Source organism: Gallus gallus, chromosome 2 (assembly GCF_016699485.2).
Source record: "Gallus gallus isolate bGalGal1 chromosome 2, bGalGal1.mat.broiler.GRCg7b, whole genome shotgun sequence".
NCBI classification, from domain to species: Eukaryota; Metazoa; Chordata; class Aves; order Galliformes; family Phasianidae; genus Gallus; species Gallus gallus.
Window position 1 is genome coordinate 71,851,856 of NC_052533.1, and position 26,749 is coordinate 71,878,604.

Consider the following 26,749-nt stretch of genomic DNA (forward strand, 5'->3'; position numbering starts at 1 on the left):
GTTGTGCTCTGAGTGACATCAATGAATATCTTCAACAAGTACACTTCAGTCACTAAAATCACTGGCTTTTTGTTGCTGAAGCAGAGAACAGATCTTTGACATGCCTGTAGTAGCAGAATACTTTTATTGGCTCTAGATCCTTATGCTAGTCTGCCTTTCTCAAAGAAGTTTTGGGAAGACCAGGAATAGAATGAAAATGTTAGGAGAAGAAGAGAGAACAGTCAATATGCCATTGAAAATCCATGTTCAAATTGTAGAATACAATAAATAACACACTGTGAATGGCATTGGATGGAAACTGGTGCTAAAGTGAATTGAAGGAGTCATTAAAAAAGTTAATGTCATTTGTCATTTTTGCCAGTACTGCATTTAATTTATGTGACTTTTAAGGCTTGTTAGGAATCATTTTTTGTCTAGTTTGGAACCATTGTTTTTTTAGACCTTTGTGAATGGATATCAACTAGCACTCCTTGTACTTTTGTCTAAAGTTGTAAGTTTCTTAAAATTGCTTGCTTTAACATAAAGCAACCTGCGAATAGGAAGCTTTAAAAGTTTAGCATTTTCTTCCCCATGTTGATGCCATGCATTGTTCTCAGTAGGTGTGAAAAATACTTCCCAAAGCAGCGTGACAGAGATTCAGCCTTCCAGAAGTGAGAAGCTGGACTCAGTCATGTAAACATATCAAGACAGATGGGACAAAAATTTAGCTACTAATTAAGTTCCAGTATGCCTTGGAAGGAAATAGATGTTCTTCCTCAGTTGTGGTTTTGGTCACAGAAAGTCAACATGTCTTATATTGATACTTCCCAGAATTTTTATTTTTGCAAAATTTATCTGAGTACATTGTATCCAAATGTGCACTTTTGTATGTGTATCTTTCTAGATAATTTATTCCCAGACAGCTTATAGATGACGGCACTAGAAGAAGTGAGAGTCAGATTTCCTGGTAACCCTGCAACCTAGAAATCCTAAGGACTGTCTATGACAAACAGTCCTGTGAATTTTTACAATTATTCCCATTCTGTGTTTTGAAGGAATCTGTAGGTAAAAATGGGCTGATCTGGTTCATGTTTGCTAGTCCAAATATTGAGCAAAGAAATTTTACATTAAATATCTTCGATGTGGAATTTTGTAACACATTATATATTGTTGCACTGAAATATATGTATCACATATGTCCATTTGTGTAAAATATACATATTTGACACATAACTAGATGTAAATTTCCATTAGATTGTTTGCTAACATCAAGCAATGAACTGATTCTTTCTTTGAGAAATTTCAAGGACTCTGCCTTTAAGTAGGTGAATTCTTGATATCCTAAGAATACAGCTTTGTCTAAGGCAGTTTTCTCAGGGAACTAGGCAGTATTTACCTAGTTATTTATACTCTAATGCAAAAAGGACAGGATGGAAGTCTGCTTATCACTGAGAAACCACTTTGTTTGAGTACACTGTTGGCTTTTGAAATAAGATAATTATTTTTCTGTACTCTCCTTGCCGTTACCTATTTGGGATCTTCACATGAGAGATTTCAGCTGCTGTTGCAGTCTTTTGTTAAGTTTACAAAAGAATATTCTGTAGAGTGAAATACGTACATGTTGCTTGAGACACGATCACGTATACAAAAATTTCACTGAAATGTGGTATATAATACATCAGAAAGTAGAATTAAGACCTGTAAACACACTTTAAAAGTTTCTGTAGAAGGAACTATTTTGTGGTTAGTAAGCTCCAAAGATCAATACTTCATTGATAATTGATTATTTGTTTCCAATTAAAAAAGAAACCATTGTTTAAAAGTATCCTGAATTTAAAGTAATAGCTGTACAAATTCTGATGAGGCAGTACCTGATCGTAAGCAGATACAAAAGCCATAGACAAAATCGTAATTTACAGGCATAAAGAATTCCAATAATTTTATGCCTCATAGTTCTCTTATACAGTTATTTTTCAGCCAAACTGAATATAAAGACAACCAACCAACAAACCCTAAGCCCACACAGCTTTTTTTTTTTTTTTTTTTGCACAGAAGTGTAAGGCTTGACTCCTAATTTATAATTCAAATATAAACATTCAATTCCCAAATGTAATAGTCATTTATTCATCTAAGATTCAAAATATCTAAAAACAAATAAATAAAACAAAGCAGAGAGATAACTAAACAATTTTAAAACTATTGCATAAATAATGAAACATTTTCCTCTCACGTAAAACCACAGAATTCATAGCAGATAAGGTATATTGATTTAAACCAACACATTTTACTCAACGAAAGGTGATCATACATCAGATTCTGACAGAGAAACAAACAAACAACAAAAAAACCCTTTATATCTTTAATTGTTAAATATATATATATATTAAAATTATTCATTGTGTAACAAAAGAAGAATTTAGATAAACCTATGCCATATGAATCCATTTTTGCTTAACCACGGCAATTATAGTGCAGCATCCTTAAGTTGTCTTTCAGTCTGTTTGAGTTTTTAGCTTATTAGCTGAATTTACAGCAATATCCAGTGTTCACCTTTTGTTTTCTGGTTAATGTGGGTGTAGCTAGAGCTTGATTCAAGCAAAATAGCAATGCCCTTTTGGATAAGGTGGGAAAGGGATAGACATTACATAGTAGTGGCCTTTACAGCTTTACATTTCTATTTTGAAGTAGAGAGAGTTGTCAGAGAATAGATACTGTGGATGTGATACAAAAGCCATCAGTCATTACTGATGGGATAGTTTGTACTGTGTTAATTGCTGTCCAATCATGTCCAGCAGCCATGTAAAAGGGACTACAGAGATACAGGAAAAAATAAAACCCCAAATGAAGTACAGCTGATCAAGTTGATCAGAGGAGGTTCAGCAGAGTAACAGTAGAAGTAGTTTTACTTGAAACAGAATACTGAATAGAATTATTAATCAAATATATATGCCAAGCAGAAATTCCATCACATGCCACCCATAGAAAATTTCTAGGGTAGAAGGAAAGGAAGAAAATAGTCACAGACAAAAAACAATTGTCTGTAATTATTTTGGAACTATGGATCACTGTAATCATTAGGAAGTAAGAATAACATTAAAAAAAAAAAAAAAAAAAAAGGAAAGGCTGGAGGAGCTGGAGGATTAAATCTGCAATTTGATATTTTGATAAATTTTAGTATTATATTAGTTTCTTCTATCAGTTTTTGAGTGAAGAGCATAAAAATCCCTCTAGTTTATGCTACTTTCAAATAATTTGCTGATAGGTACTGCAGTTGCTGTATATGGCATGCCAATTGCTAATTCACACTGCTTACTTCAAGTGTTCCAGATTTGAAGTCTGGTTGGACAAAACAACAAAACAACAACAACAACAAAAACAAACAAGCAAAAAAACAAAAAACAGTAAGAACAAAAGGATAACTTCTGCAGCCAAAGTAATCCTTCCCTAACTCTCACCCTCCAGACACCATTTTATAATGTATCAAATGCTCACAGTAAGAGTAGAAAATTCATTTTATTGTTTGAGTTGTCAGTGATAAAGAAATTGGATGAAAAAATTTATTAAATTATCTGCAAATGATATTGTGTCTTCATTCTTTTGACTATAGAATGGCACAAAAGAAAGTTTAATTTAGTGTGCAAATGGTACTCTATCATTTAGTAAAAAAACAACAAAAAATACAACTTAAAAAACAGTGTAAAATAAAAAGTATATTCTGTTAGCTACTGTCGAAGAGTTTAATAGTGTGTTGCTTCAAAGCTATCATTGCTTCAGGTCTCCAGTGACCACTAGAAAGAGGTGAAATCAGGAAAAAAAAAAAAAAAAAGAAAAAAAAAGAAAAAAAAAAAAAGGAAAGTCTTTTTTGTCAGAAGGATCGTCACCAATTTATTCAAGTGTCCAACTGTTTAGAGTGCTTCACTTTTCAAATTCCTAATTAAAGCAAACATAGCCTGAAATTCATGGCCACTGGAATTATCTGTGATGGATAAATGGGAAATCAGATATTGCAAGCCTCAAATTATGTTTCCAAAATGCGTTAGTGCCTTGGAAAATAGTGATGAAAACGTCATATTATTCTGTTTTTTGGGGGGGTTTTGTTTTTTGTCTTTTGTGGTATTTTTACGTTGTTCTAGACAAACTAGTTGGTGTTACAAGCAGAAAGAAGGAGCAGTGAAATGTTGCCAGAACACAGATTAACAACTATAATATAATATTCTTCCTGGCTTTGATTTTTCTTCCTCTGAGGCCCTCTTGAATAGAATGGCTACTAGGTGACTGTCACTCCCTTATGATTATATTTTTTTTCTCTGTGTTTCATTAGTTATTTAAAAAGCCTACACACCATTGAATTATTTCATTGTGAAGATTCTAAGACCTGGTGATCAGCATAGTCTCCTGGAGATGAATGGCCTCAGTTAACATCTCTGCCTGATTAGCTGCCATCTGTATAAAATTTGTGAATGGTTTTGGAGTTAATGAAGTCACACTTTGGAGAGAAAATATGCTGGGGGAAAAGAAAGAGCTTTTTAAACAAAGGCTCCTTTCTTTTATATGTGATAAACTGGGGAAAATAACATAAGTAAAACTTTTTTTTTTCTTTTCTTTTTTTTAAACACACTCTTGCTCAAGCCAACGCATTTGACATTTGAAATCAAAGCCTCGGATCTGGTAGACTTTTATTAAGGTCTGTCATTTTTCCTTTTTCAAGGCAGCCTGTGCAGACCACCAGAAAACATCTCAGGTCATTGCCAAAGTGTGGGAAATCAGTAACTTTCCTTTCCTAGCTCTCTTAAGAACAAATAAAATGCCAGGCTTTGTTTAGTCCAATCTCTGAAATACTGGTTTTCACTTGCACTGGAAGATCTTTACTTCCCAAGGTAAAGCGTAAGTATGCACACATACAAATATGAGATGAGCATTCCTTTTAAAGTTTACCATAATTCAGAGCTACTCTCTTGATTGCTTTCTTACTCTATTCTGTAATATCTTCATGCTGTACTGCATGATGTTGTTGCTTCCTTACTTGCTAAGTGAGGACTGGGAGTTGGGGAGGAGAAAAGGAAGTTAAGGGTGCTGATTCTCTACAGTCCTTCTTTATCTCAGTCTCCACTTTGTCTTGTTTGCCAGTAAAGGCATTGTTTAGCTGTTCATTCTCCATTGACAACTGCTCTTGCACTTATCACAATTGGCTTCCTGAAATTCTCTCAGATCTCACATCTTTTGAAGATATGTGCTGCTCATGCTTAACCACAGAACTTTGCTCAATATTTCATTTGATGCATAGGTTTCTTTATTTGGCAGACTGAAACTGAGATAGTAAATCCTTTCTATGTACTGGTAACCAAAAACTGTTTAAACAATTTCAGTTTGAGTAGCTTCCTTAGAGAGAGTAAGGTCTGTCTTGTATGTCAATTTATCAGTTTCTTAAACATTATTTTAATTACCCTATTAATTATCAGTCCTTATTATTCGTGCTTCAATAGATCACCACCTTCATCTTTTTATCTGCAATCTGACAAATTTTAATGACAGCCAGTAGCAAGTGTTATTTTATACACATATGGACACTTTCTGGTGTGTGTATCCTCTCTCATAATAGCATAGATACCTTTTCTAAAACATTATGGGACCATTATGGGACCATTTCTAAAACATTATGGGACCAGATGAGATTCACCCGAGAGTGCTGAGGGAACTGGTGGAGGAGATAGCTGAGCCGCTTTCCATCATCTATCATTGCTCCTTGTTGACGGGTGAGGTCCCAGAAGACTGGAGGCTTGCCAATGTGACTCCAATCTACAAGAAGGGTTGCAGGGAGGATCCATGGAACTACAGGCCTGTTAGCTTGACCTCGGTGCCGGGGAAGATTATGGAGCAGATTGTCTTGAGGGAGATCACGCAGCATGTGCGGGACAACCGGGGGATCAGGCCTAGCCAGCATGGGTTCACGAAGGGTAGGTCCTGCTTGACCAACCTGATCTCCTTCTATGATCTAGTGACCCATCTGGTGGATAAGGGAAAGGCTGTTGATGTAGTCTACCTAGATTTCAGCAAAGACTTTGACACTGTCTCCCACAGTATTCTCCTGCAGAAGCTGGCAGTTCGTGGCTTGAACAGATACACTCTTGGCTGGGTAAGGAACTGGCTGGTGGGCCGGGCCCAGAGAGTGGTGGTGAATGGAGTTAAATCCAGCAGGCGACCGGTCACGAGTGGTGTTCCCCACGGGTCAGTGCTGGGGCCTGTCCTGTTTAATATCTTTATTGATGACCTGGATGAGAGTATTGAGTGCACCCTCAGTAAGTTTGCAGATGACACCAAGCTGGTTGGAAGTGTTGATCTGCCTGAGGGTAGCGAGGCCTTACAGAGGGATTTGGATAGGTTGGATAGCTGGGCTGAAGTCAGTGGGATGGGATTCAACAAGACCAAATGCCGGGTCCTGCGCTTTGGCCACAACAACCCCAGGCAACGCTACAGGCTTGGGGCAGAGAGGCTGGAAGACTGTGTAGAGGAAATGGACCTGGGGGTGTTGACTGACGCTAGACTGAACATGAGCCAGCAGTGTGCCCAGGTAGCCAAGAAGGCCAATGGCATCCTGGCTTGTATCAGAAATAGTGTGGCCAGCAGGAACAGGGAAGTAATTGTCCCCCCGTACTCTGCAACTGGTGAGGCCACACCTTGAGTACTGTGTCCAGTTTTGGGCCCCTCACTGTAAGAAAGACATCGAGGCCCTGGAGCGTGTCCAGAGGAGGGCAACAAAGCTGGTGAGGGGTGTGGAGCACAAGCCTTATGAAGAGCGGCTGAAGGAGCTGGGATTGTTCAGTCTAGAGAAGAGGAGGCTCAGGGGAGACCTTATTGCACTCTATAACTACCTGAAGGGAGGTTGTAGTGAGCTGGGGGTCAGACTCTTCTCTTAGGTGACTAGTGATAGGACTAGAGGGAATGGCTTCAAGCTGCACCAGGGAAGGTTCAGGCTGGACGTCAGGAAATACTACTTCTCTGAAAGAGTGGTCAGGCCCTGGAATGGGCTGCCCAGAGAGGTGGTGGAGTCACCGAGCCTGGAGGTGTTCAAAGAGCGTTTGGATGTTGTGTTGAGGGACATGGTTTAGTGAGAAACATTGGTGAAGTGCAAATGGTTAGAGGGGATGATCCTGTGGGTCTTTTCCAACCTTAGCAATTCTATGATTCTATGATTCTATGATTATTAGACTTGCTATAGATAATTAACTATACGCTTGTTATTCCATTATCTATTTGCTCATCAAACCACACTCAGTTACATCAGTGCTCTATTAAGTTATGCAACTTAATAATAATAATATAGTAATTCAAGTGTATTTATAGCTCTTTGGTACATAGATTTATCCTATAGAGGAGTACTTAATAGTTTTGTCTGCAGACACAACCCCTCACTGAGCAGCAGAATTATTTCACTTGGCTATATTCATTACAATTCATAAACTTGAAGATCTCATCAAACAGATTTAAAACAGGGTAGGTAAGTGTAGGATAAAAAATAGAAGCCTGGCCGAGGAGGATAAATGGAAGACTATTCAGTAGAATCATAGAGTTGTAGGATTGTTTGATTTAGAAAGGACCCTTAGAAGTCATCTAGTCCAGCTCTCTTGCAATGAACAAGGACATCTACAGCTACATCAGGTCCAGCCTGACCTCGAATGTCTCCAAGTATGGGACATCCATCACCTCTCTGGGCAACATGTGCCGGTGCCTCACTACCCTTATTGTAAAAATCTTTTTCTTTACATACAATAGAATTCTTCTCTCTTTTAGTTTGAAACTGTTCCTTCTTGTCTTATTACAACAAATCCCTTTAAAGAGTCTGTCCCCTTCTTTTTTTATAGCCTCGTTTTAGATGCTGAAATGCTGCTAACAGGTCTCCCCAAAGCCTCTCTTCTCCAGGCTGAAGAGCCCCAGCACTCTTAGCCTGTCCTCACAGGGAAACACTTCCATCCCTCAGATCATTTTTGTGTCCCTTCTCTGGACACTCACCAACACATCCATATCTCATCTGTACTGAGGACTCCACATCTGGATGCAGTTCTCCAGGTGAGGTCTCACCAGCACAAAGCAGAGGGGCAGGATCGCCTCCCTCTACCTGCTGGCCACCTTTCTTTTGATGCAGCCCAGGGTATGGTTGGGTTTCTGGACTGTGAGGGCGTACTGCTGGCTTATGTCCAGCTTGCCATCTGCTAGTACTTGCAAGTCTTTTTTGTCAGGGCTGTGCTCTATCCTTAGATCTCCAAGCTTGTATTGACAGTGGGGGTGGCACAACCCAGATGCAAGTTCTTGCACTTGAATTTATTGAACCTTATGAGGTTCACTAGAGTACTGTACTTTGAAACTTCAAAAAACCAATTTGCCTTGTTGTCCATCACATACTTCCTCTGCAGTCTTGGGTGATCACTTAGTATGTCTTCACCTGAGTTTCTTTGTCATACAGACTACAACAGAAGATTAGAATAACAATGTTACATCATCTACTGTAGAGTAATAGAGAAAAAAAGCATATTCCTCCTCTGCATCTTGGGCGGTGCAATAATGAATGCAATAAGGACTGTTAGTATTGCTGTAACTGTAATAATCCAAGGATTTACAGATGAGGTATAGGTTTTTGGATGAAGACAATATACTTTATGAGCTTTTCTGGATGCATTTGGAAAAAGATTACATTCTTTCAAGGATTCAATTTTTTAGATCTCAAATAGAAACAATAGACTCAAAAACTAAACACAAGTTGAGGAAAGAGAGAGTTAGGTAGTTTATAACCTGTGGATATACAAAGATTAGGAGGAAAGAAGAAGAGAAAGACTAAAAATTTCTATTAAAATCAGAAATTTATTTGAGTCTGTTGTTTTTTGCTTCCAGTTAAATTTTGAAGTTTAGTTCCAGTTATGTCTTTGAAAGGTATTTTGTTGATTTCCCTTGAAAACTGGAGGTAAATGGTCAAAGATGGAATGACTGTTTTGGGAAAAAAAAAAAAAAGTGTCTCCTGCGGCAATTGGAGGTAGCCCTTCTGCATCTGAAAGTTTATTCTAGTGCATAGTGGTTGCAATTTCCATCTTCGTAATTAGCAAAAAGTGTACAGCACAGTGTGTGAAATATATTACATTGTGGTGAAAAGCACATGTAGAAGTCAGTGATCTGATTTTCTACAGGAGTGTTTTTGCTGGGAATAGTTCCTTTTCATATTACTGAGCTAGATATCCCAAGTGTTCTTCAGTATGTTTTTATTATTTTTTTTTCTTTCATGAAGAAATACTTTTAAGTATTAGTTTTGTAAAGCAGTATTCTACATGTATGATGACATCAGGACTGGAAAAGTGGTTTCCATTCTGGCTTTTGCCACAAATTCAGTAACTCTCATTACATTATCTCTGGAATACATTATCATTTTCTCAGGTGCTATGGTCAACATCCTAAAACATAACCATCAAACACAGTATAAATAACCAGCAGATCAACATCTCTCTATATAACCATCAACCATGAAAGACATTAAAAAAAAAAAAAAACACAAACTGTACTATGCATAAAAGTTCATCAGATTTCCTCCAAGAATGTTTCTGAAAGCCACAACTATATCTCTTTTTCTGCAGTGCTGCTGATCCAACTGAATGTGCTGTTAACCTAACAAACATTTCTTGCCTTGGAGACTGAGATGGTAAAAGAGATTGTGTAACACATATTCAGATATTGCAAAAGACTTGAATTCAAGACAGTCATGACACAAATGTGGTGCCCTGTGTCAGAATATGCATAATTTTATATACCTGATTAGTATCTACCTATATATTCACATGTAGCAGTGTTAGGGGATGCATAAGGGGTATTTACTGACTGACTGGGAAGAGCTGTCTGAGTGTCCATGTAAGTGCAGGGCTGGTGGAGTTACAAAATAGTTAGAGGCATTCTTATGAGAAATTTTCCTCATCACTGAAGTTCCCTAATTGAACTACGCCATTCAGCAATTTGTCATGCCCAATTCTGGTGCCCTGTTGTGAGAGTGTTGTGCCACTTAGGAGGAGGTATCTACTTCCAAAATTAGTCAGAACACATTCTTAAGAGATGGAAAAAAAATGGGTCATTTTTATTACGTGAATTAGAGATCTTCAGTTAATGCTGGTGCCAAGCCAATTTTGAAAAGATGATGGTTCAACCTGTTGTATTTTGATCTAAAGAAAGGACTATTTGGAGCAAAAAATAGAATGTGATCTTCTGATTAACTGGCATCATCACATGTAGATTGTACAGCCAATAACTTCACATTGCATAGACAATATAAAATTATTACATTGCCTCCATGGAACACCTGATGTACAGTGCTTCATCTTCTTGATGTTATTCACATTATGTCAATACAGTAGATGGTATAATGTTAGGCACAGATTATTATAAAATATACACATATGAGGTATATTCTTAACATTGGTTTCTCACCATAGAATAGCACAATACAATTTCCAAACTAATTATAAAACATAGTCCATAATTCTGACTCACTGATGATGATTAAATTATGATAATTTTATCAAACCAGAGGAAATTAGTATTATAGAAGACAATACCAATACCAACTTTCTTCTTCACAACTTCACTCCAGGCCCCAAAATCTGTCAACTCACAATGTAACTTTTAATTTGCTGTTTAAACAGAAAAAAAGAACACAGTAGAACTTCTTAATGTATTAAAAAAATTAATTGAACACAAGTTAAAAGTAGCTTAAGTTTTCAAATTTTCAAATGCACTGCAATTATATCTTCTTGCCATTCAATAAATATTTTGTAATGTCATGCATCATTTCCAAGATTTGTGAATATTAAGCTACATTTTTCAATATTAATGCTTTTATTCTAATAAATTTGAGAGATACATAGATATGACTGAACTAGTTTCCTTATTGTTATTCTTTCTTAAATTTCAGATGTGAGTTTCCATGAAAAATGGTTGTTTCCATTTCTTCCTGTCTGCTAAGAGAGAATGTAATCCTCCCGCTATCATCTAATTAGGAGGAATGGGACTATCCATGCTTCAGGCACAGGCAGTAACACAAGTTTGAGGAGCCACTGTGTAGACATCAATGAACACTTTATTAAATTATACAGTTTTCTAAGCAGGCACGATCTCTCAGTGCCCCAATTCTTTATGCTTTAGTGAACCGCCTGTGCTCTCTGAAGCTGTAAGGTTTCAGCCTGAGCTGAAGATATAAACTCCTGATGAGATTATGGTGAGTTTTTAGATATTTGGCACGCTTCTGTGCTTATTGTATTTCTCTAATAAAGCTGATAGTTTGCCAGCAGGTGAAAGCACTGGCCAGCAAAGACTAAGAAATTTAAAACTCCACCTGCCCTGAAGGAAAAGCCTGTATTTTTTGTAACCATTTAGCATTTATTCATTACAATTCATTCAATTCAGGAAAACCCTTCAGGATAGAGAGAAAGAATATTAAGTCCCCAGGTCTAGATATTCGGTAGTCTCTCATTTTTGGCTCTTTACCACATCCAAACAGAATTTTCTGATCTTTTTATTAAAAAATAAAATAAAAAAATCATAGCCTATGAAAGGTGGACCAAGTTGAGTAAGAAATTGTGATATTTACAAATTCTATTTATTATACTCTTCAGTACTTGCTCTTGTATCCATATTACAGTGCTATATTCTCCTCTACTATACCAGCAGTCTCTTCTTTTTTCCCTATCATACATGCTAAATATCAGAACAGTGATTTTTTATTAAGTAAACAAGGGAAGAAAGAAAGGAAAGTACAATCAAATACTAAAACCCATAACTGCTTTTTGTTTGATTATTTTTGTTGTTGTTTATTTGGTAGATGAAGTAGAGGTCTGCCTTTATAAAAGGAATCTGCAAAGCATGGGATGTAGATATTTTAAAAGATAGCATGGCCATTGTTAAACATAATGAGGATAAGCATTTAGGAAAAACACAGGATGAAGACAGGAAAGAGTAAGAAAGAGCTAAAAATTCACTTCCAAGCTAGGAGAATATAGCAGACAGTTAGTAGCATAAATGTGACTCCAAAACACTATGGATAGAGTCATGGAAGACCAGCTCAGACCTTACTTAAATAGAAGGGACTTATGTGACAAGTACTGTGTCAATTTATGTGGAACTGTGTGTTACACTGGCTGGAAAACAGAATAATCAAAGTTGATTTCAACAGAAAACAGGAACTCTGCAATTGGTTTTGAGATGAAATTGAATAAATGGGAAAGAATATGACTGAGCTGATCTGAATAATATACATTCATATTTAGGAGAATAGGGTGGCCACTGGTGACTGAAGGAACACATAATCAGAAATAATGATATGGAAAATTATGGGATGGATTTCTACAGGACAGAGCTAAAAAAGGACTTAGGCAAACGCTCTGCTCACACTAGCTGTATGTAACCCATTCCTGAAAGCAGCCCACTTAGCTTGCTCTTTTCAAGCTTCAGTCCCACCTCATTTCAGCTGCTGATTACTCTTGGGTTTCTCAATGTTTAACCTAAATCACTGTAATTGAAATAAATTGCTTATACTAGCTGTGATGGACAATTAGAGTAATCTCTTATTTTCAACACTGTTACACTGTTTCTGATTCTGAAAACTACAGTCTCACCACTTTCTCCTTTATTTTTTATTTTTATTTTTTATTTTTTAATCTTAAGTGTTAGGCAAATAGATGCAGTTATTCTCTCCTCAACTTTTTTCTTTTTTCTTTTTTTCATAAACACTTTTTTGCCAGCCTCATTTCTAATCATTTTCATATTGGTACCATGATGTTAAAAATGGTCATTTTAAATGAGTCATTCTCTAAGTGGAGAGAAAGGATAATTTAATACTTTAAAATAGTAATTCTGTTCATATATTTTTGTTTCCTCTATGTGAGTTTTCTTTCATTATTTAGAAGATGAGTGATAGAACAATCCACAGTATTGAGATTGTTCAGACATACTATACCTCTATGCCTCAATTATATTCTCCAGACCTGTGTATATTCAGTTTTCTCCTATGTTATACAATCTAGTATGACCTTTCCACTTTATTATTATTATTATTATTGTTATATTTTAAAAATAATATCCAGCACTGTTCATAGAAACTCATTAGATTTAGGGGGGAATATATATTTTTTTTCTGATAATTGTCATGAAAATTATAAGTAAGCTCTCTAATTTTCATCTGACTTATGCAGAAAAGCACCAGATAGCTATCAAGAGCTGTGTAAGTTCCCTCAGTCTGTATAATCAGGTATGATAGAAGCATCTAGAAGTGAGAACAGGATGCAACAAGAAATGAGATGCTGTGGGCACCTGGCAGAAGTGATTGATTTAACTTCTGATTACACACAAGTCAGTTACCATTTTTGTCATTGCTGCATATAAAAACTTCCCCATCAAATAAGAACAAAAGCAAAAGAGTCAATATTAAATTTTGATTCATCATAATAGTATGCTACTCTTGAGGTCTTGTTGTGGAAACAAAATGATAATATCATATATAGAGAGAGATGACTTACTGTTAGATATCAGAGTATCACACAAAAGCCTCACTAATAAACAGTCAGAATTGTTATGCAAGAATATTTTGCACAATCTGCCTTTTCTCCGTTATTCTGCTTCTTCTTGCAACATCCCACTGTGTTCTAAGACTGGGTTTTTGTCTTCCTCAGGAACAGGGAAGAATTGCAGAGAATTGTCAGCATGTTGCCACCATTTACTGACCTAACAGTGGAAGGCAGAATCTTTACCTTTCTGCTTCAAAATCAGTACATGTACAAGGGCTGAAAATAATGCCTCCTATTTTATTATGTTTGCCCATAACATCAGAGACAGATGCTGGTGATATGACATTAGAAGTTGAACTTTCCCACCAGTATTCCAGTACATTTTGTTGCCATGTGACAGATGGCAGCAAAAGGGCAATCTGACAGAATGGTGTCTGATGTGGAAGTGCATATGAAGCAAAGGTGTGTCATTTAATTCCTCCATGTGGAAAAAGTGGCACCCCTTGACATTCATCAACACTTGCTGAGCATTTATGAAGACCAAATAGTGGATTATTGAAAAGCATTATGGAGGGCACAGTGAGGTGAGTGTGGTGCATTTCAACAGTGGCAACAACAACAGTGGGTCACCTCTGCTGGTGCAAATTTGTACGAGTGCAGCATGCAGTCTCTTGTTCAGCACTGGTAAAAATGCGTAGCTAATGGTGATGACTACATTGAAAACTAATGCTTTGTATCTGAGAATGTACTCTGTCAAATAATGTTATGTTATTGTGGTTTTTGTGTCTGTTGTAGTTTTCATGGAAATAAGTAGAGGCATTATTTTTGGAGTGACACAATTATATGTACACATGATTAAAAATAAGACATAAGGTTTAAGTCTATGAAATCATTCATGACTATAATATTGATTAACTTTTGTAGGAAAAGTTATAGTGCTCAGTATTTCCTTTTCATTTGTTTCCTCTCCTTTTTTTTTCTGTCATTCTCCCTGTGAACTATGAAAATAACATAAGAATGTTACATTTCAGTGAAATAACTTTGAAGATATTGCAAAATAGGATTACTATAGCTAATTAAATTACATAATTCCAGAAAAGTCAGTTCTTTTTTTTAGTTTAGCATCAGACTATGAATACTCAAATTCAAAATCCTAAGTGTATCAAGTATTGCAGGACTTCATAAAGATGATTAAGTTCTAAAGGTCAAAGGTACAGCTAACTACTTTGCAAATTCATGTTATAATTTAATAACTGCAAGGTGGTCAGTGCACTGTTTAAGTGTTCTGCTGGAGGCTACAAAATGTGCAGCTTATTGACAATTTACCAATTATCTCCTTAGTTCAGAACCAGGCAATTATACTGTGAACAGCTTTAGATTACTTAATTGGGATATAATAGACAAAGAAAAGAACATAAATCTATAATAAAAGGAATGATGAGATTAGAATCCATTAAGAATTGATCATTTGAAATAACTTATTTATTTGCTTCAAGTACTCTTAAAACACCTTTATGAAATATTGTCGTCTTCTTCCCTTAAGGGATCAATTATACTTGTAAGTTACACCTCCAGAGATAAACACTTTGTTGTATTTTGAAAAGTCTCTTGCAAAGGTATGTTTTTCAAGTACTTGCTTCTACAGCATTAGAATTTTCTTTCCCATTTTAATAAAGGCATGTCAAAAATTGTTACAACAAAAGTATGCTCTTTCAAGGCTAACCAAAAAAAATGGGGCTTTTTCTTCACTTTTAAAGGTCTGTAGCTTGTGCTGGTAGCTCTGTAGTGGTGGCTGGAATGAGAACAAAGATTACAAGAAATAAAGTGGAAAATATGAAATGTTTCTCACTGTGAACATATATAGGAACAGCTCTATTGGTGTCACCTCTGCAGCACAAGAAGAAAATAAAACCAGAGTATGTTACACCTTGTTCCACTGTAATAAAATTAAAAATTGTTCTCATGAAATTCCAGTGTAGTTTAACCTAATTTGTTGCAATGCATTTTCAGTTTTTAAAGGGTTTTCCTTTTATAAAAAGACAGAAAAAAGAATGGCTAAAAAACAAGATTAGAGATGCTGACTACATGACTCCCAACTGAAACAGAGAAATGAAACTGAACAGAACAGAAACTGAAATGCAGAGAACAGAAAGGGCAGTGCATAAATGTCTTCAGACCAGCTATCTGAAATGTTTCAGAATGTTTCTGTTAATACATCAATTTAAGGTATTAATGTCCTATTTTGTTTATCTATTAAATCTCATGAGTTTCAAGTGAAATGAAATATGTTTTTCGTATAATTAAATGGTTTTCATGACTGAGTAAACAAAACATAGTGTTTTTCAAATTTTGAGGAAATTATACCTGAATGCAGTGTGATTACTCTGTGGAAAGTAAAAGCTTCCTAACCATTTTTAAATTATTAGCTGAAAGCTAAATGTTAAAAAATTAATAGCTTTGCCAGTGATTGATCCAACTCTTTCACACTGTATATTCTTAATAATAATAATAAATAAACTCCAAACAGAAACCTGTATAAACAGAAACAAGGTAGAGCAGTTTTTCTCAGTATATATTTAATACAATTTAGAGACATGTTACATTCAAAGTTTTGATATATATTTGGTATATTTTTTTAAAAGATTTAAATTTTGGAGTCTTTTTACTTTTCTTTGTTTAATTTCTATTGTGGGAGAAATGGAGAAGTCATCCTTTGGAAAAAGAAAGATAGATGTGAGGAGATAAACTGGTTAAATAATTTGATCTAAAATAATTTAATGCTTTTTAAGACTATTGCACTATTGTAAAAAATTAGTTGAAGCCAGAAAAGCATACTGCTGTGTTTTCAGACACTCTTTAGGTTACAAATTTCACAAAAATTTAGACGTTTTAAAAAAGAAATTTGCAGGGAATTTTGAAACATTATATATTTATCTTCCTGTATTGACTGCTCTAGTTCTGGCAATATATCACATAAATCAAACAGGTAATGAATTACAGATCTGGGACTTCTGTTTGTTTTCTGTACTTGCATATTAAAAGGTTTCCTGTATTTAGTTCTCTTTAAAAGTTACTTTTTTTTTTTTTTCCCCAGTGTTTTTTATTTAATGACTTTCTGCCTATTCACTGCTCTTTGAAAAATGTGAGGGTTATTGTTTGTTTTGTTATTTTTAAAGATAGCTGTTATTGCTTTAGTGTAGGTGACTGTTAAACATTTAGGGCAGGATGCTGAACTCCAACAAGAGTCTCAAAGGAGGGGAAAAAAAAACCTTACTGGTACATACATCCATTAAGCAGCCATGCTCGCCAAGTCTGTGTACATTAGCTACTTCTGTAACTTTAACAAATTTCATCTGAGCTTTCATTCTGCTGACCTAATTTAAAAAGAAGGAAATTCAATAACAGCCTCTAATACTGAAACATTATTTCCCAAGAGAAATTTAACAACACTTCTACATCAAATAATAATGTGTGAATAGTGGATTATATATAGGGATGACAATAAGAAGAGGAAAAAGAACAAAAAGAAAAAAGAAAAAAAGAAAAAAACAACACTCAAAAAAGAAACTACTATATCTCCTTTTCAAAAGCAAAGCAAAACAAAACAAAACAAAACAAAAACAATACCTTTCCAATTTTTTACAGAAACTAATAAAATCCTGAAAAGCTAATTTCAAGTTTGAAATTCCTATGGTCTTTGCAAAGAAACTTTTATAAGTTTCTGAGAATGAATCATAGTTTCTCACTCATTATACCTTTGTTTCAAAAGAATGTAAATATGAGTTGTGATAAATAATTTCCAAGGTGAAGGACCACTGTCACGGAGTTATCTAGATAGATCTGTGCCTGTGACAGGGGGGCAGTAGGCTCGCGGACCCCCCTGGCTTCCCGAAAAAAAAAGGAGCAGAGGCAATGATCTAAGAAGGATAACTTATTTTACTAACTACAATGTTGGAATGCAAGATGACACGATATAATACAATCTAACTGGATGTGAGGATAATAAATCAAATGAAATGAGAGAGAGAGAAAGAGAGAGAGAGAGAGAGTTTCTGAAACCGAAAGCCCTACTAGATGAAAGCGCACGGCTTGGAAGCATACCCACTCCTCTCCCTGGCAGCAAGTGAAAGTGAAAAAGACCCCACACAACCAGATGATGTATCTTCTGTGATGTATCTTCCTTCTCTGACCGTGAGGTCCTCTGGGATACGTAGTTCTTCTCTTTTGTCCATGATGTTATGATGTGGAATACCAATAGCAAATTTACAAAACCATGACAACCACAAATTCAGTTTGTACATGTTAATGGCTTTAAACTGGAAGATAGAAGATTTAGACTAGATAGCAGAAAGAAATTCTTTACTGTTAGAGTGGTGAGACACTGTAACAAGTTGCCCAGTGAGGTTGTGAATGCCCTCTCCCTGGAAGCATTCAAGGCCAGCCCGGATAGGGCTGTGAGCAACCTGGTCTAGGGGGAGGTGTCCTATGCTATAGCAGGAGGGTTGGAACTAGGTGAACTTAAAGGTTCCTTCCAACCCAAATAATTCTAGGATTTTATGATTCTGGGATTATGATACGATTTGACATATGTTATCAGTGGCATACTTTAGACTCCTTGTTTTGAATAATGTTCAAAGTCAAAAATAAAGTAAATTTTATCAAAGACTTATGAGAAAAGAAGAAGAGGTAAATGATAGGATACATAATCTGTTCTTTATTTAGACAAAAATGATTGCTTATTAGTTACTGGGGACAACCTTGGGGCTGAAGTCCTTGAAAATGGTGGCTGTGACAGGTTACAGAGTCTTCTTGGAGGAGAGGTGAAAATGTTCTCCACATATAACATAACTCTGAAGATAAAAGATGGTTCCTCAACTGAATCTGTTCAGTCATTAGTTCACTAAAGCACACATTATTTTACCTATAAGAAACCATTACCTTTTTATAAGCTTTGCACTTCAAATCCCTGACAGGTTGCTGTAAACTCTTTAATAAAATCATCACGGCCCTAGTGGAAATGTATTACATACCACATTAATATCAAAACCAAATACCAAAGAATGTCTGAAATTTTTACATTGTTCTAATTTGAACAATAAAATATTTAAGGTGATATCTGGCTAGGGTGTAGTGCTATTTAAATGAGAGAACACATGGGACGGCTGTGCAACGTTACTGATCTATCAAAAACAGAAAAGAGGATTAAAAAACAACCCAGGGTTTTTACCAGTTGACCTTTTCTACGAAATTTGGAGGAGTATACAGCATACTGTAAATCCAGTCATCCTGTCCATAAATTTGATTTTCTGTGGGTGTGTAAGAAAAACAAAACAGAACAAAACAAAACAAAAAAAACCACCCTGATTAAAAGCTTATTAAAATTTGCAGAAAATATATCCTAGTAAGAAGGCAAACCATAATTTTTATGAGGTCCTGAAGGAAGTAATCATCAAACGATCTCACTAGCAAAAAGCACTACTCTTTAAATGCCAGTCTTGCTAAAATGATATATCATGACACTGTTAGAAGAAGGAAAACCTTCAAAAATGAAGAAAAAAAAGTGGAGACAAAGCAAAGATGATTTAGGAGATTGTCTTTCCTCTGCTATAACACTTCCCTGGATAAGATTTATTTCACTATTTTGCAAAATTAAAATTATTCAGGATACTTCCACAACAGGCCTTAATTTTTTGAAATGTTTTCTACATTTTAAAGGAAAGTTTGCACCTCTCTACGTACTGTAATATCACCTCAAGAACTTGTACTTAAAAGTTTGCTTCTTGTCATGTTGTATTATTTCTGATGCATATGATGTTCTCTTTTGCCATTTAAAACACCCTGGAGAACCGGAGTTTTACCATTTGCTCATTTCTGAAACTACTTTCTGTTAACTTTTCAGTCCTCTTGATAGCAAGATTAATAAAACACCGGAAATCTTGTAAATCAAATCAGGTGGAAAACATCTGAAGTAAAGACTGCAGTATTTAATGTGTATGTTCCAGTAGTAATGATACTCCCGTCCATATAATAAACATTCTTAAAAGTATCTAAATTGTAAGGTTTTAATGGGGAAATTTATCATCTGAGTATACACTTGTTCCTTCTCAGGAAGAAGCATATTTGCAGTGTTCCCCTCTTGCAAGATAGCGTTCAGATTCCTAACCAAGTAGCTTTCCATGTCACAACTTTTTTTGATCTGCAGGGTAGCGGAGGATGTTGGAAACTTGTGAGTAAATATATTCCAACTTACACTGTCTCTTCTCTGCTTTCAGGATCTGGTTACTATGTGCAGTTCAGAGATGAGTTGCTGTAAGGGGCTTGGCTACATCAAGAACTAGAAACATAGAAACAAATCAGGAAAAACAAAACTGTAGACTCCATTGCTGACCAGCTCAAACAGTATCAGTAGTGGATAATTATGACAATACAGCAAGTTCTGTTACTTCTACTGCTCTGGATGTGGCTGCTGCATCCCTGCCGCACAGAAATGCTGTTCAGAAGGACTCCTGATCTCAGACCTAAAGGTTTCGTGGGACGTACATCAGGGAGTGATGGAAAAGCACTTCACCGTCAGAAGCGAGGCTGGATGTGGAACCAGTTTTTCCTTTTAGAGGAGTACACAGGATCTGATTATCAGTATGTAGGCAAGGTAAGTTTCCCACTAATATTTGTGTTATTGTCTATTTTTCTCATTGTCCTGGTTTCATCATCAATGCTGACTCAGTTGTAACCAGGGCACTTATCTTTCTACAGAGTTCTATTTTCTATGTTTTACACTCATGCATAAGAAGCAGATTTCTAGGTAATATATATTGATTGTACTGTCAGACTCACTAGAAGTAATATAGCTATATTCAGAAATATTTCAATGAACCAAATCAAGACATTTTTGACTAATTGGTATTCCTTAGCATATCACTCCTACCAGCAGCCCACTCAGTTTCTCTTCTTTATCAATCTTTTATAATTAATTATAAAATCCTTTTTCAAGTATTTATCTGAATATTTCATGTTTTGTACAAACTAACACATTCGTTTTCTGTGCTTATGTTTCAAGAATGCAACCAATTTAAAGAAAAAATATTCTGTCTTTAGTGCTCCTTGTGATAAATTGCACTGAGTAATGTCCATTAAAAAATATGTGAAAGGAATGAGGTGGCAAAGAAGTGAAGTACAGCAGAAGTCTGATGAAGTTTTGCTTGTTTTGCCATGTAATTTATAAAAAAAATAAGTACGATGTAATGCCAAATAATATTCCAATAAGTACAAGAGAGTAATGAATTAATTCAGAATGGCAGTTTGCTTGAAAGTGGAAGTTAGTGATAGAAGTCATGGGTACCAGTTAGCAACATTGGTTGATGATAAAAACAGAAATTTCTTTATCTATAATCCGGATTTTCATATCAACATGGTATTTCACTTGTAAAATACTGCAGAGAAATATTACCTTGTTGAAAATGTCAGAATCACAGAATAGCCAAGGTTGTAATAGAGCTTTGGAGATCATCTAGTCGAACTCTTCTACTCAAAGCAAAGTTTTGCTCAGGGTTTGTTCAGGTTGGATTTTAAATATCTGCAACGATAGAGACTCCACAGTCCCTCTGGACTACCACTTCAAGTGTGTTACCATTCACAAGGTAAAAAAGCTTTTCTTATATGTAAAGAGAATTTCCTGTATTTCAGTTTGTGTTCATTGCCTCTTTTCTGATCACTGGGCACCAATGAAAAGTGTCTGGCTCTTCATCCTCACTCCCTCTCATCAGGTAAATTTTATACATTAGTAAGGTCCCTACTTAGCCTTCCCCTCTCCAGGTTGAACAGTCTAAATTCTCTGAGCCACTCCTCACATAAAAGATGCTCCAGGCTGTTAATCATCTTAGTGGCCATTCACTGGGCTCACTTCAGTAGCTCCATTTCTCATTTACTAGAGAACTAATCCTTACACTCCTGCTGTGTCTCACTGGTGCTGAATAGAGAGGAAGGATCACCTCAGACAACCTACTGGCAACACTATTCTTCATGCAAGCCAGGATGTTGTTTTCCTTCTCTGCTGTAAGGGCACACTGCTGGTTCATGGTCACCTTGCTGTCCTCAAGGACCATTGCATCCATTATCTGCAAAGCTATTTTTGAATGAGTTGAATGGAGATCTGCTCCATACAGTGCCCATGGGCTGTGGAGGGAAAGCTTGCTCCTCCATGAGCCTGCCCTGGGCTTCAGAGAGCTTCTGTTCTGCACCTAGAGATCCTCTTGCCCTCCTGCACTGACTTGTGTGCCTGTAGGGCTGTTTCTCACTCTTGTTTTGCACAACTGCTGAGCAGCATTTTTTACCTTTTCTTAATTCTTGTATCAGAGTCAACACCAGTGATAAGGTCATGGTGGTTCCCTTTATGAGTTTGCTGGAAGTAGCTCTTATCCAAAGTGGTGGCAGTCACTTCTCACAGAGGTCACCCTGGCAGCACTCCTTGCTACCATAGCCTAGATGTGTAAACCCAATACAGATGGTCTTCACGTAGAACATAGCATCCCAGGGGTAAAAATCAAAAACATCGAATAATATTAGGTGTATTTTATGTATGTTGAACCTCAAATAGTAGTTACAGTGAAAATTTCTAGTAAAGGTAGAAGCCATAAAAGAGCAATGTGGGAAAGGAGGCCATATATTTATTCTACAATTTACTGATCTATACTAGAAGACAGTAATTCTGAGAAAGGGCGCTTTTAAAATTCTAGAGAAGCAACATGCTGATGTTCAAAATAAACCTTAAACCTCATATCAGAAAAGCCATTTTATTGGAATTTGGATTTGGAGTTATGATTAATACCACTTTTCTCCACTTTTCTATTATTATTTTTTTTTGTGCAGAAGGTGTACGTATGCTCTATTATTTTTTCTTAATATATTGAAAGCTTATTCAGTTTTTATTTCTTTTTTTTTTTTTTACTATATAATTTCAAGGCCCATATATTATTTTTTTCAGAGTGGTGTAGTTACAGGGAATTACTCATTTTCAAATTCGTTTTGAAAAGGAGCATATATTTTGAGTTTGATTTTAACTAGAGAAAATTATTTAACATTTTTCCTTTAAATACTGACAGTTATTCTCTTAATGAAATACCACTGTGTACTAACAATGTCTTTATCCACCATTATTCACAAATAAATTCATCCACATTGAAGTATATTTTCCTTTTTTATTATTTATTTTGATCCTCCCTTCTGTTTCAATTCTGCAGATATTTTCCCCTGTGCTTGATGAGATAGATACTGTCTTTTCAGCAGTTTTCATCATGGTAGTTTTTGTGTATACAGGATCAACCAGCATGAATATTTCAGTGCTTTGAGAGAGTTAAGTTCTTAGATACACTGCAGTGTTTTTTAGTGTCTTAAAATTTAATTTATCAGATGTTGAACAGTATGAAGTGAAATGTGTCTGAAAGGGTTCATCATCAAGACAGGTTAAAAAATAAGATCCCAATGAAGTGTTGCTGTTGTAGTAGAAAGATAAAGACCTTCCAAATCTTTCAAAAAACAATTGTATTTGTGATTCCTGGATGATATTTTTTTAAAGACTTTTGTTGGCACAGAGACTGAAAAGTAGGATTTTGAATTGGAAATGCCCATACGTAGGAATAATATTTGGTGTGAAGATCTGACTGAGCTGAAAATGCCTTCCCTTTCATGTGCAGGGAATCAACTCTATGGCACCAAAGTTCTTAAAAGGATAAATTTTCAGCTAGAGCAGACTCTTGTGACAGAAATTAATAAAGAAGAATAGAAAGGAGGAAAGATATTCTGCACAATGAATAAATGAATTGTGATCACATAAATTAGGAATTCTACTGCCAGAGTGATATAAGACAGTACATCCTTTGTAAGGCTTGATGTGGGACTTGGGCTGTGAGTTTACTGGATGCAAAAAGCAATTTGTACCTACAAAACCTTATCTCATGGAAGATAGTGCATTGTGGTGGAACTGACCCTTGAGGGACATGAACACTGAGAAAGTTTTTTTGCCTCTCAGCAAGACTTTACACATAGGCTGTGAAGATTATTTAAGGTACCAAGTTATGACAGGAATATGAAAGCTTGCTTTGTGGGGGGTACGTTTGGGTTTCTACAGAGACTGACAAGTGAGATATTAGAGGAGATAGAACTTGGGTCTGAAGGAAAGAAAGGAGGGGGGGGGGGGAAGAAATATACAGGAATAGCAAAATGAAAACATGAAGTCTTACAAAAATGTAAAGGTAGGCTAACTAATCATTGTTCATTGAAGCACTAGCTTATCAGAGACTATCTCATCTGACAGAACTGAAAGGCAGGGTATTCTGTATTTTTATTAATGCATGTACTAAGAAAAGAGAAGAAAAGCACTCAAAGAATGACAGTGCCTGTGTGGGTGCTGCTAGGGATAAATTGTTGTCTAAACTGTTGTCTACAACTTTTTTTACCATCTGATATGGTTAAAAGAAGGGAAGCACCATGGTTTCTATCTGCATCAAATCTTCATTGGCAATGAAGCCTGTGGCAGTTGCCAGTTCTAGGCTCATATCATATACACACAGATCATAGTATCATAGAATCACAGAATGGCCTGGGTTGAAAAGAACCACAGTGATCATCTAGTTTCAACCCCCCTGTTATGTGCAGGGTCGCCAACCACTAGACCAGGCTGCCCAGAGCCACATCCAACCTGGCCTTGGATACCTCCAGAGATGAGCATCCACAACTTCCTTGGGCAACCTGTTCAAGTGCAACACCACCCTCTGTGTGAAAAACTTCCCCCTAATATCCAACCTAAACCTCCCCTGCCTCAGTTTAAGACCATTCCCCCTTGTCCTATCACTATCCACACTCATAAAGAGTCATTCTCCCTCCTGTTTATATGCTCCTTTCAAATATTAGAAGGCCATGATGAGGTCAACCAGGAGCCTTCTCTTCTCCAAGCTAAACAAGTCCAGTTCTCTCAACCTTTCCTCATAGGAGAGGTGCTCCAGCCCTCTGATCATCTTAGTGGCCTGCCCCTGAACTCATTCCAAGAACTCCATGTCCTTTTCATGCTGGGGGTCCCAGGCCTGGACACGGAACTCCAGATGAGGCTTCACCAGTGCTGAGTAGAGGGGAATAATCACCTCCCTCTCCCTGTTGGCCACTCCTCTTTCAATGCAGACAAGAACATAGTTGGCCTTCTGGGCTGCAAGCACACACTGCTGGCTCATGTCCAGCTTCCCATCTACCAGGACCCCCAGGTCCTTCTCCACTGGGTTGCTCTCAAGGAGTTCTTCTCCCAGTTTGTATAAATACCTGGGATTGCCCTGGCCCAAGTGCAGCACCTTCCAGTTGGCCTTGTTGAACCTCATTAGGTTTTCATGAGCCCACTTCTCCAGCCTGTCCAGGTCCCTCTGGATGGCTTCCCTTGCCTCCAGTGTATTGACTGCACTGCTCAGCTTGAGGTCATCTGCAAACTTGCTGAAGGTGATAGATAATTGGCAGTGTTGCATAGCAGCCACTGTACCTACAGCGTTCCAAAAGTACTAAAGTAAGATAAAATGCATGAAAAAGAACTACAAGACACTAAGTTTCTTATATGCATCTATGTCTTAGATACATATAGATAATATCTTGAAAACACTATTCTTGGTACAAGATGTTTTTCATTTAGATGGTTATGGTTTTATATGTAGTTTGTGTAATGTCAGAAGTTGGTTTTTATTTCCCCTTGGCCTCTATGGGACCATAACTATTATTACATTTGACACTGTTAATGATCTTTAATTGAAAGTGAAAGCAAGGAAGCTTAATTATTCCTAAAAACCTGAAATGGTATTTTGGGGGACAGCTGGAGTATGTGCCTGGTTATCATCATTACTTTAAGATTTGTTGTTGTTGTTTTTGTTGTTGCTAATGATGATACCTTAAGGAAAATAAAATTAAAATTGCCATTTCTTCCAGGAAGTACAAAGTAGAGGGAGCTTGAGATATTAAATTCTGCTGAACAGAGTTATTAATTAGTCGAAAATTAAATGAACTTTCTAGTTTTTTCTCACCAAAGTGACTCTTAGCAAGCGTTTAAAAAATTCCCATGACAATCATGTCTTTTACCTGCTATTACCAGTATGTCTTCTGAGGCAATGCACTGAACTGTACTTCCTATATGCTGTCCTATGTCAAAGGTTCTTACCGCTTCTGAATTCATAGGAAGTAAGTTTTGGCACAAAGGATAACTGTAATGGGTTGACCTTGGTCATCTACCTGGAGCCCACTCAGTTGCTGTGTCACTGCCCTCAATGGGACAGGGGGAAGAGATTAGATGAAAAATTTTGTGGGTCAAGATGAGACTGGAAGATCACTTACAAGTTACCTTCACAGGCAAAACATACTGGTTTTGCTCTCTTCCCTAGACTCTCCCCAAGGTGCCTACCCACAGCTGCTGAGCCCAGCCATGCCCTACAGTGGAGCTGCTGAAGTCAGCTGTGCTCAGCATGGGGCAGCCTCAGCCTCACCTCACACCACAGCCCCACAGCCCCACATCCCCCGGGGGGTGTCTGGCACCCACACCCTCTGTAGTAGCACATTTAGCTCATATGTCTTGAAAAAGTAAGTTTGTGTTTCCTTTTCAAGAGATCTCAGTATTATAGAATCACATAGCATGCTTATAAGCAAGCTAAACTTGCTTGCTCCATGAATTTCTACGTCATTCTGACTGGTTTCATATGCAGTTTCATATGCTTTCTCCATCCACAAATGTATCTCAAGGCTTCTCAGGAACGAATGCATATATGAGTAAAGAGCAGTATCCGTATATTGCTTTTTCTGTGCATCAGCTGGCAGCTAGATCATAGAATTATATGGCTTTCCATGTTAGAGTGTATGATGGTAAATACAAGCCAGTAAAGTATGAAGGCTGCTCATAAAATAATGCCTCCTGAGCAGATGTTGGTACTATGGCAATAGAGGTTGAACCTTCCCACCAATATTCTGTTACATTATGTTGCTGTGTGACAGAAGGCAGCAGAGAGGCAGTCTGACAGAGTGGCATCTGACATAGAACTCCCTGTGAAGCAAAGGAGTGTCCATGAATTTCTTGGTGCAGAAAAAGTGGCACCCACTGACATTCATCAGTGCTTGCTGAACATTTATGGAGACCAAACAGTGGATGTGAGCACAGTGAAGCAGTGGGTGGTGTGTTTCAGCAATGGCAACAGTGACAGTGGGTCGCCTCTACTAAGTGCAGATTTGCAGGA

The 26,749-nt window shown here is 36.7% G+C and overlaps 1 protein-coding gene across 5 annotated transcripts in view; it reads left to right on the plus strand.

The window, feature by feature from the left end:
• CDH10 (cadherin 10) overlaps window positions 1-26,749 on the plus strand; it is a 95,964-nt gene that overhangs the window by 21,621 nt on the left and 47,594 nt on the right. For all 5 annotated transcript variants that reach the window (XM_015282167.4, XM_046919529.1, XM_046919532.1 and 2 more), the window contains 1 exon segment: window positions 19,778-20,154. In XM_015282167.4, the coding sequence (XP_015137653.2) occupies window positions 19,924-20,154 (231 nt within the window). In that variant the 5' untranslated portion in view covers window positions 19,778-19,923.